This window comes from Peromyscus maniculatus, chromosome 5 (genome assembly GCF_049852395.1).
Source record: "Peromyscus maniculatus bairdii isolate BWxNUB_F1_BW_parent chromosome 5, HU_Pman_BW_mat_3.1, whole genome shotgun sequence".
Lineage (NCBI taxonomy): Eukaryota > Metazoa > Chordata > Mammalia > Rodentia > Cricetidae > Peromyscus > Peromyscus maniculatus.
In genome coordinates, this window is record NC_134856.1 from 18,804,724 (window position 1) to 18,816,911 (window position 12,188).

A 12,188-nucleotide genomic window follows, 5' to 3' on the forward strand; every position below is an offset into this window, starting at 1 on the left:
AACAATAAAATTGTCAAAAGCAAGCACCAAAATTATTTAAAACTCCAACAGGATGAAGCAGAGCCAGGAACTCCAAAAATCTGCTCCTCCACAAAAGCAATGAGTCATCCCTCCAGCAAAAAGGTCCAAATCGACCTCCTTAGATGTTCCATTCTGACCTGGAATCACCCAAACGGTGTATATTCCAGAAAAACACTGGATCCCAGCAAGTGGCTCAAGTGCTGTGATATTTAAACTTGTTTTAACTCCACCTCCCTTTCCCAGATTGACAGACGCCTGGGAAACCAGCTTTGTGACTAGGAAAGTGTGAAAACCTGTAGCCTAGTAATCACCATAGGGCAGAGCAGAATTAGAGCTCTCTAGCCTCAGACCTGGAGAATTGTCAGTATTTGGCCCACATGGCATGTTCTTGGAAAAGCTCTCCATTTTTTACCTAAGAAAATGTTCACGCAACAAGTTCTACCCCAGTAATCAGTGGCAACTGTTTAACACTGCAGCTGTTTGATGCAATAACACCAGCTAGGACTAACATGGTGGCTAAAATAAAAACAACCTACGGGGGTGGGGGGTGGGGGTGACAGCATGTGCAAGGCCCTGAATTCTATCCTTGGCATCACACACACAAAACAAAACAAAACACTGAAAAAAATGAGGGGATAAGATACACATTGGTTGTTTTGTTTTTGTTTTAAAAGTCCTGGTGTATTTATTACTGGCAATCAAGAAAGCCATGACTGTGCCACATAGGATCAGAAAAGACCCAAGAAGACCCTTTCTTGCTGCTTCCTTTGGAGTGGCCATTCAGGCACTTGACTGTAAAATGGCCCACAGCTATTTCTCTGCACACTGTCAGTTGACTGTCTCCCTTCTTGTCTGCTACTTCATGTGACCCAGGACAAGACTGCCCTTCTGTCTCATGGTGCTCTCCTTGCCCTCAATTTGTTAGCAAAAGCTGAACTTATTCTTACTGTGGTGGTATACAAGCTTTGTGCCTTTCAGTTAAAGGAGATAGCCCAGTGTGGTTTTTCCCAAAGACACCACTGGGCAGAACACAAGTCGGTTCCCCAGAGCCAGAGGGTTGGAGGCATATACTGATTACAGGTCAAACACGAGCCAGGGAGTATCTGCCAGCGCCAGGCTTCCTGTGAGGGACACGGTGGGGGATCAGTGAGCTGGGTCGCAGGCCACCCCCCCAGATCAGAAGTGTTCTGTGGAAGGTAGTACACAAACACTTGCATCCAGCTTACTGAAGTTTTGTCAGGACCCTTAATTCAGCTAGAGGATCTCAAAACAGTAGCTTTTCCAAAATTTAATTATTTATAAAAAAAGGACTCTAATAACACCAAATTTAAGAAATAGTTTAAGTAACGTTCTAGGACACTATACTAAACACTGAAGTTGTGGGAAGTTACTAGTTGAGGAGAAGTGCTGAGAACACGGGTCTAATGTCCACTAGACCGTTTCCTTTTTCATTCACTTTACATGACTTTCCAATTTCTCTTGCATCTTCTTTGGTCCACCAGTTACTCAGGAATGTGTAATTTCCATGTATTTGTGACTTCTTCCAATTCCCACTGTTGATTTCCAGTTGCTGTGATGCTTTAGGTGAACACATCCTATGCTTTCATCCCTTTAACTATATTGTGGCTTCTTTCATGGTGTGGCACACATTCTATCCTGGAGAATGTTCCCTGTGAGCCTGAGAAGATGTGGATGCTGCTGCTGGTAGAAAGTGCTCCACAGAGGACCACGGGGCTCTCTATTCCCCCGGGTCTAATTGCTTTCCAGCACAACTGAAAGCAGGGTGGTGACGCCACTATCCACCATTACTGGTCAATCTCTACTTCTATCTATCAGTTTTGTTCCAAGTGTCTTGGGGCTCTGTTGTGTGTGTGGTAGTGGGAAGACCACTGTAACTTCCTGGTAGACTTCCCTTGTTAGGAATTACTGTTCTTTACAACCTATTGTTTGATGTTAGTATAGCTACTCCAGCCTTCTTTGTTGCTACCTGCTTGTAGGTCTTTTGTGTAGTTCTGCTTCCTGCTGCCTTGTGTTTCTGACTAGTCACTTCCTTACCCCAGTAAAGAACAGCTTGGTTTCCTCCTACCCCCACTGTAAACATATTATATTTTCATATGCATATTACACACACACACACACACACACACACACACACACACACACACACACACTCTTCTATGGAACTGCTTTTTAAAGCAGTGAGGAGAAGAAGCCTTTCTCCTCTCTTCACTAAGGAAATCCCTTCATTGGTGCTTTTGTTTGTAGCTCTGAGCTGCTCATTCTCCTTCTGAAATTCTCCTTTTGTGCTTCCTGTAGGGTGAGTTTGCTTAAAGTGAATTCTTACTCTTTATTTGGGAATGCTTTTATTTTACTTTCAAGTTTGAAATATGGTTTTGTTGGGTTATAAAAAATACAAGAAGTTAGGAGGGTGTAGGAGGACAGGACTGGATTTAGGAGGCTAGACGGAGGAGTGGGGACTGAATATGATCAAGATACACTGAATGCATGTAGGAAATTCTAAAAAAAAAAGTAGTAAAATTATTTTATTTTTAAAAAGAACCATGGTTTCTTAACAATTTTTTTTTGTTTTTGATGCTTAATATTTTTAAAAGTTGTATCGCTGACAAATTACAGATGTATATATTATGAGGTACAAAGTGATACTTTGATTTATGAATACAATGTAAAATAATGAAGTCAAGCTCAGTTTTTAGAAATTCATTTTTTGGGAGACTTTAGCCATTATTTCTTTAAACAATTGTTCCCTTTTCTTCTGTCCGATTATACATGTGTTCGTGTGCTTAATGATATCTGACATTTTCCTGACACTTCAGTAAGGTGATAAAATTTCAAAATTAATACAATATATCTAGATGCGTTTTGTAAGATAAAGCTCTCTGGTTTAGTTGGAGGGTGGCAGCTTACATCATAACTTCAGCTGGGTAATTCTCTTTTCACATGGGACTACTGAAGCCACTGGTAGGTCCTTACAGAGACAAAAAGATGGCAAGTGACAGGGTTTGAGATGTACATCTCAACGATTCCCTGACAGGGTATCGCTTAGGATGGCGGGAAAGTAAAGGAAGTACTGGGGATTATTAGTCAGTCATGGGTTCATACCGTAATTCTCCGACTCTTAAGATTTTCATGGAAATGCAGTCACTACTGAACTCTACTAGTGGGAGTGTTAAACTGGAAATGACAAAGAACAAAGTGCTAGGAAAACAACTAAAAGCTGTTACACAGCCAGCTGTTACACAGCCAGCGGTTACACAGCCAGCTGTTACACACTTGTACACGTCCAGGTGGCAGTTGTACACAATGTGGATAATCAGAAAAGAGAGATAAAAATAAGAGAAAGACAGAGTCGGGCAGCAGTGGCACACACCTCTAATCCCAGCACTGGGGGAGGGGGGGGCGGGCACAGAGGCAGGGAGATCTCTGAGTTCGAGGCCAGACAGGGCTACACAGAGAAACCCTGTCTTGAAAAACCAAACCAAACCAAACCGAAAAAAAAAAAAAAGAGAGAGACAGTCAGAAAAGCAACAGGCTAATGAGAACAGCATGACTTTTTTTTTTTTTTTTTTTTTTTTTTTTGTCTAGTTTTCAAGGATGCCTTATAAATTGGAAACAAGGATTGCTGGCATTGAAAATTAAGAATTGACAACAGAAGACCTTGTTCCTCTAAGTGAGTTTAGTTTGGCTGTTCAACACTGTCTCGATGAAGAGAAAGTTAGAAAAAACAAGCATGCATCATCTTCTGAACTTCCCTGGGAAGACCATCACTGGAGCCACTCTAGAACTTACACACGTGCCCCTTCACTTACACACATCCCTCCCAACACCAGAGGTTTATTTTCTTAAGAAAAAACCAGTGTTGTTTTGTTTCTTTTCTGTTTGTTTGCCCATGAGACACTGGGCACAGCTGAGAAGAGCAAGTTCTGTTCTTCGAAGGCTCAGGAAACTGCGCACACATAGATGCTGAATACAGTGACACCCTAGACCGTCTCTTGTTATTTCCTAGTGCTGGCCTTCATGCTCAAGAGAGCCAAAGAGTCTTTCCTGAGGGAAAGAAAATCCGGGAAGAAAGACCTCACTGGGGCTGGACAGATGGCTTGGTGCTTAAGAACTTGCTGCTGGCCAGGCAGTATGGCATATGCCTTTAATCTCAGCACTCAGAAAGTAGAAGGCGGATCTCTGAGAGCTTGAGGCCAGCCTGGTCTACAAAGTGAGTTCCACAGAGAAATGCTATCTTGAAAAACTAAAAAACAAACAAAAAAAGACAAGACAAGACAAAGAACTTACTGCTCATACAGAGGACTGTTTGATTCCCCGTGCCCATGTCAAATAGCTCATAACTTATAACTGCCTGTGACTCCAGCTCCATGAACTCCAATGCCCCCTTAGAGTCTCCAAACATGTGCACACACACATACAGATAAATTAAAAAGTAAAATAAATCTTAAGGGGGAAAAGAAAACCCACAGCCCAGCAGATAACCCCAATGTGACTGCAGTCAACACACTCCATTCCTGTGTCCACAGCTTTCCAATTCTTTGCCATTAAATATGAATGCAGAACTGAAACTTTAGACATCCAATGAAAGACTCTAACATGATATATGTATAATATAAAATAGTTTAAGGAGAAGGAAAATTATTTTTTTTTAAAAAAAAATTTAAATCAATATCTTTTTCACAGAATTACCTCCATACATCAAAATCAGGATGCTAGAAAAGAATATGTTGACGTTTTTTGAAATGACTAATAAATGAAAAGTTTCAGTTTTTAAAAGATAAAGTTGGGTTGGGCAGTGGTGGTGCACGCCTTTAATCCCAGCACTCAGGACACAAAGGCAGGTGGATCTCTGTGAGTTCGAGGCCAGCCTGGTCTACAGAGTGAGTTTCAGGACAAACAGGGCTGATATACAAACCCTGTTTTGAAAAACAACAAAAAGAACCCCCTCCCCCCAAAAAAGATAAAGCTGAAGAAGTTCTCACAGAAAGTAGAACAAAAATAAAGGGAGTGAATAGCAGGAAAGAAAAGACATGACAATTAAAGACCCAACGTCTCTGGGCTGGAGAGACGGCTCGGTGGTTAAGCGCACTGGCTGCGCTTGCAGAGGATCCAGATCCCCTCCCAGCACCTGCATGGCGGCTCACAGCCATCTGTAACTGCAGGTACAGGCATCCAATGCCCTCTTGTGGGCACCAGGCACAAACATGGTATATGAGCGTATGTGCCACCAAAACTCATACACATGAAATAGAAATAAAAATTTGAGCTCTAACAAAAGGATGGAAAAGTTATCAATAAAAAATTAAAGAAAATCTTCCAAAATGAAGGACAAGAAAAATTCAAGGATTTTTTAAAGAATCAGCAAAAATGTTTGGGAAGAGACCCACAGCAGGTAGGTTATTATAATATATATATATATATATATATGTATATATATATATATATGGTTATTATATGTGTATGTTAATACATATATATGATATATATTATAAAACTGAACAACACTGAAATAAAGAGAAGATTCTGAGTTTTTGTAGAGAGCAAAAGCCTTGTGCACACAGATAAGCACTGGAGAAGCCAGGAAAGTTAAACTTACACTCCTTCTTTAAAGGAAAGAGATGCTTAGCCTCCTCCTGGAATGCTGGGAATAGATGTAGTTTACAACCTGGTGATTCTTTGCTGTCTGATGGGCCACCCTCTACTTGTATCCCCCAGAATTAATGTTTTACTCATCCTAGGCCCTCTCTCCCTAGAAACTTGAGCATTACTTCTAGACCATAAAACTCATCCTTGTGAGAGATGTAACTTGTACTCTACAGGCGCTTAAGTGACTTCTATGTTATTTTATGGCCAGGCCAAATCCCCACTGCCACAAGGATTACGTTTACCTCAGTCATTCTTCCTAGACCTGTGGTTCTCAACCTGGGGGTTGAATGACCCTTTCACAGGGATTGCCCAAGACTATGTAAAACACAGGTATTTACATTACAATTCATAACAGCAGCAAAATTATAGTTCTGAAGTAGCAACAAAATAATGTTATGGTTGGGGGTGCCCACAACTGAGGAACTGTATTAAAAGGCTGCAGCATTAGGAAGGTTGAGAACCACTTGCCTTGAGCATTGTTCCTGAGTCAACAAGAACCCTTCTTACAGAAGAAACTATATACTCTTTGTAAAGATCCTCAATGTAAACATGTCTTAGGTCCTGTACTCACCAGGCTGAATTAATTGCCATCCAAAAACGTTTCCCCAAAAGTATGCTATGCTTAAATATGGCAAGAGCAAATGAGCTGAGGCCAGACTTGAAGTCTTGACCCTGCGCTGGTTCTCTGCATCGGGCTGACGAGTTTCACTCTTACCTCAGCCTGACTGTTTGCCCTGCTGGCTGTGCTTCCACAGGTCTCCAACAGTAAAGAAGCAGAGAACCGAGTGACTTCAGGCTTACCAATGGCAACACTAGAGCCCAGAAGTCACTGCGACAAAGGAAAACCCTCCAAAGAAATTACTCCCAACCAGAATTCCACGCGTGGTCAAATTATCAAGCAAGTCTGAGGAACACATGAAGATGCTTTAAAATTTACATTTAAAAATACCACCCAGATGAGCTTTCTCTGGAAACTCCTGATGAATTAACAACACAGAGTGAGGTAAGCCAAAACACGGCCTAGGGAGGCAGGAAATTCAACATGGTGGGAGTGAAGGATGACACGGAGGAGCTACATGTACCACAGGGAGCAAACAGATGGTTCCAACTGAAAGACTAACAATGGTAAAACCTAGACACCTGAAGTGCCCGACTGTCCCGAAAGCGGAGCACGAAGTGTGAAAGTCAACACAGAGATTCTCAGGACAGCATAAGCAAACGAACAGAAGAACACAGAGGACGGGTGGTGGGTTAACTGCACGGTCAGGGGAAAAGCACCACATGAACTGTGAACTGAGCAGCCAGTCAGGAGCTAACCAGAGAGAACAATGTATAACGGAAGAAGTGGGATCCAAAGAGTAAAGGCGGACTCTCAATTTGCTATAGCAGTCTGCACAGAGGAATGAGCTGCTCTGCAGGTGTGAACCCCCTCTCTTCCCCTTCCTGTCCTCTACTTCTGTCTTCAGCATCTTGCTATCCAGCCTAGCCTGACAGTGAATTCAATCTTTTTACGTTAGTCTCCTGAGTAGCTAGGATTACAGGCATGTACCACTGTGTCTGGCTAAGTCAAGTGATTTAGAAAAAGGAGCCAATTAACAAAGCCTTTTAGAGGCTAAGTAGGAAAGGGCCTTCTTCCTGCAATCAACTTACTACTTAAGTCTGTGAACAACAAGAATGCTGCAGGAATAGGTGTGCTATGAATATGCATTACTCTCACTGGTTAATAATAAAGCTGTTTGGCCTATAGCAAGACAGGATAAAGTTATGTGGGACAATCAAACTGAGGACTTGGATGAAGAAGGGCAGAGTGGAGGGAGACGAGAGTGAGTCGCCCAAGAAGCAGATGCTAGAGGACCGGTAAAGCCACAGCCACAAGGCAATACATAGATGGATAGAAATGGTTGATTGAAATGTAAGAGCTAGTTAGCACCAAGCCTGTGCTATCAGTCAAGCATTCTGTAGTTAATATAAGCTTTTGTGTGTTTATCTGGGACCGAGTGGTCGGGACAAAAAACCTCCACCTCTGCTTACCCAAGCATGTATAAATTTTGATTTACTTCATAAAAATTAAAAAGGAAGAATCACAAAAAGGAAGGAATCTTTGATTTTTATGTAGATGTTAACCAGCTTCAGACTTCGGTCTGTGCTCCACCATTTTTCTTATAAGCAACTACACACCAAGATATATGTGACTTGGGTATGGCCTATGCTCATTCATTCATACTCAAGTATGATTTCATAGGGAATTTTCTAGACCTTACCTCAAGCAGAGCTGCTGCGGGATCACCCTGTAGGCTTTTACCCAGCTTGTCAACTTCATCCAATAGGAACACTGGATTGTTAACTCCCACAGTCTTCAAGCCATTTATGATTCGACCAGGCATGCTGCCCACATAGGTGCGCCTGGAGTGAGAGAGAGAGCAGCAAGGTCACGGCAATGATGAGGCAAAGGGCAACACCACTGAGGAGGGAGACCTTGGGACTGGGACGTCCTCAGTTCTCACCAGCACGGGAAGAAAGCTCTATGTACACAAAAGCACTACCATAATTATGATGTGTCAAAAAGATGTTCAATTCAATTCAAATTTTCCGCTTGACTCTAATTGCGAGTTGTCCATGACACTGGAAGAACTTGAAGTCACATAGTTCTGCTTGAGGGAGACAGATGGAGAGAGAGATCCAAATCTCTAGTTTTTAAACGCAATAATCTGAGGTAAACAGTACCTCTATCAAGACTCCATTACCCTGGCCTATTCCTGCCCCACATGCAGTTCAGTCCAGCATTACTGAGGGAAAATGTCAAAGGCTGAGTGTCATGTGTGAATCAGCATCATTACGTAATCACAGCAGATGTAAACACGTTTACACAACAAAAAGAGGCCTTTGCCCAGAGGGGGCGAGCTTTCTGCAGCACTCTATTGATTTCCACCAGGCAGAGCAGATTCTGCTTCTGAAAGGGCTTCAAGGGCAGTCTGCCTGGAAGAAAACGCTCAGCACTAAGTGGAGCAGCAGCAGTTACATCATGACCCACACAACCACAAAGCCCATTTACAGAGCAAGCCTCAGCTCTGCCACATGACTGCACAAAGTAGGGCAGAACAAACAGAGTGACCTTTCAAAAAAACAAGAAAGCCCAAAAAACTGTCACGGGAACGGCTTTTTTCCAGGGGAGGTGAACAGTACTGAAGCTAGCTACAATAATGCTCTTTTACAATAAGAAATTAGCACATTTGAGGTTTCAGAATGGAGCTCTGGGGATGTAGAGCACTTAACTAGCAATGCACAAGGCCCTGGGTTTGATCCTTAGCACTACCTAAACCAGACAGGAGGATCAGAAGTTCAAGGTCATCCTTGGCTCTATAGCAAGTGAGGTTGGCCTGAGATACACGAGACCTTGTCTTAAAAATAATAATAATCTTTGTAAGAGTCAGTAGTAATGGATGACTCCAAGGGAATAGTGTCTTCCAGACACAACTGGATTGAAGCACATATGAACTCACAGAGACTGTGGCAGCATCCACAGGACTTGAACAAGTTCAAGGCAGCTCAGAGGAGGAAGTGGGCATGGGCTACCTGCAACTGATAACCACTGGCAAAGGGAGAGTCCGTTTTCTCTAATGGAGTCTCCCTCAGTATAGTGACCACACCTCAGGGCAGGCTCCATGCCCAGGAGTAGTTAGCCAACACAAAATAAAATCAATAGTATTTTTGGAGACCTTTTGTCTCGTTATGCTCTGTTTGGGCATTTTTGTCTCAGTTTATTGATCTTTTGCTTGTTTATGTTGATTTTCATGTTTGTGGCTTAAGGGGGTTTTTGTTTGTTTTTTGTTTTGTTTGTTTTTGTTCCTTTTTTGTTTTGTTTTTGTCTTTGTTTTGAGAGGGAGAGAGAGAGGGTACAGAGGTAAGGAGGATTTGGGAGGAATTAAAGTAGGGGAAAAAGACAATTAAAAAATATATTGTGTGGGAATAAATTTAACAAAAAATTTAAATAGTAATAACAAATAATAATAAATTTGATAATGGAATACAAAAAGGAGAACATGAGAAACCACTCAACTTTTTCAAATTCTTTCTCTAGTGAACACAGACTTGCCCCTACTCTGATTGTTTAAATGTAGTAGAAAAGAAAATTATTAAAATTTCAAATTCTCTTGCTTTTCTGGTTTTGATAAGATTTCAAAAACAGGTACTTACAATTCTATACCTAGAGACAGGGGAGAAAATGATATCCCAGGACCCTTTCTAGAGCAAACCAACAGGTTCTTGTTATGGCCCACTTTCCCCCAAAGCCCACAGAAAAGATCAAAACCCCTCTGTCTCAAATTAAGGGTCATCACAGTCTACCTGCCAGCAACTTCCCCAACAGCACGAGCCTTCTCTTGTTTCATTCATAAACAAGATCCACAAACCCTGTAGGGTTTTCTTTACAGTTCTTGACATCATGTTCTCTGCTATGGTGCAGACATGGTTGGAGTGTCCTTCGAGGACCCGTGTGGTAAAGCTTTGGTCGCAGGTGGCAGTATCAGGAGTTAGTGAAACTTTTTAAGTAGGGTCTACTGGGAGGGGATGATATTTCTAACAAAGGGATTAAGATATTTCTAATAAATTATGATTGATTCTTAAAAGAGGGCTATTAGAAAGGAGTACACTGTCTTCAAACTTGTGCCAGGCTTCCCGAAATCAGTGTAACCACTTGCTCCAGTATTAGCTCCTAGGATGTGACACAGCCAAAGAAAGCCCTTGAAAGAGGCTGTCCAGTGCTGTTTGGATTTTCAGCTTTAAAAACTGTGAGCTAAATACATGTCTTTCCTTGACTGATTGCTTGCCTCAGGTATTTCATTATAAAGATGATTTTTTTTTTTTTATATCCAGGGTATCCAATTTACTATGTACCCTAGGGTAGCCTTGAATTTGGGCTAGTTCTTCTGCCTTATCCTCCTAAGTTACAGGCATGGGCTGCCACCATGCTGAATTTCCAAGAGTTCTCAGAGACCTCGCCTGAACACGTCTCCCACAGTAATCTTCAATAATGCCATGCCTACAGCGCTGACAGGCTCCACAATTCATCTGATTCTTACTTATGACCTAGTTCAGTCTGGATGCTGTAACCTCTGAGCACCGAGTACAGCTAATACATGGTAGTTACATTCTGCTCCCTCAGATATTCCAAACCACCACTGGTACTTTGGGCAAATTATTTGATCTAAGATTCAGTTTCCTCACCTATAAAAGAAGAACACAGTGCCAATGCCAATCTCATGAAAACTTGGGAAGAAGCCATCAGGAACCACGACTTAAGTAGAAATCAGGACAACTGAATTTGAGCCTGACTTTAATTTCTGCTTTGTGAAAACAACTCCAAAAATGTCTTTTGAATAGCACCAGGCACACATAGTATTGTTACTGTTCCTCAGTTGAAAGTGACATCTCCAAACTTTGGGTCACTAGTCTAAAATGAAGCCAAGAAGATAACCATCACTATTAGATCAAACACGCAGGGATCCAGTCACCACTGTTAGGGTGATAAGTCTGAATGACACTATAAAGCTCATAGGCCACTGCAAATGTCTATGTGACTTCACAACAAAGTGAGAAACCCCACATTACACAACACCCAAATCTGCTGAATTTACTAACACTCTGAGTCTGAGGCTCAAGTTTCACTGGGAAGTATGTTCCTTTCCATGAGCAGAGAAAAGCACTGATTTAACATGAACTGGTTAGATACATGATTATTTGGTGGAAAGAGTAAATACTACTTCTAGTTATTAGAGGAGAAAACTTCTAACTTTTTAAATCTACCGTAGAAATGTAGCACTCAAGTGTCTATGTATGCTCAATTTGTTTACACATGTTTTTCTACTCAGGACCGACTTTTGTCACATAAAACATTATGGCAGGACAAGTAATTCACCAACTGAAGATGCAGAATATACTTTGTTCTAAGAAGCCTGGGGAATATGGACTTGGATAGTGAGAATTCAGACATACACAAAATAAAAATATTCTCTCTCAAACCCACCAAACAGTAGTCATTTCTCAATAAATCAAACATATGAAAGTATCCTCCGTAGAAACCACAGAGGCAGGAAATAAGTAAAAGCTGCAAAGGCCAGCCTTGTCTCCCTGCTATGTCCCCAGCACGGTGTGTAAGTGTAAGTGTGCATGGAACACCACTCCCTGTACATCCCCACAGTGTGTAAGTGTGCATGGAACACCACTCCCTGTACATCCCCACAGTGTGTAAGTGTAAGTATGCATGGAACACCACTCCCTGTACATCCCCAGTGTGTAAGTGTGCATGGAACATCACTCCCTGTACATCCCCAGTGTGTAAGTGTGCATGGAACATCACTCCCTGTACATCCCCACAGTGTGTAAGTGTGTAAGTGTGCATGGAACATCACTCCCTGTACATCCCCAGTGTGTAAGTGTGCATGGAACACCACTCCCTGTACATCCCCAGTGTGTAAGTGTGTATGGAACATCACTCCCTGTACATC

General features: G+C 41.9%; 1 protein-coding gene across 1 annotated transcript in view; it reads right to left on the bottom strand.

The window, feature by feature from the left end:
- Nucleotides 1-12,188, bottom strand: part of Lonp2 (lon peptidase 2, peroxisomal) — a 105,692-nt gene that overhangs the window by 56,495 nt on the left and 37,009 nt on the right. Inside the window, exon 8 of the mRNA XM_006971759.4 lies at nucleotides 7,947-8,088. Coding sequence (XP_006971821.1) covers nucleotides 7,947-8,088 — 142 coding nt within the window. The remainder of the gene's footprint in view (nucleotides 1-7,946; nucleotides 8,089-12,188) is intronic.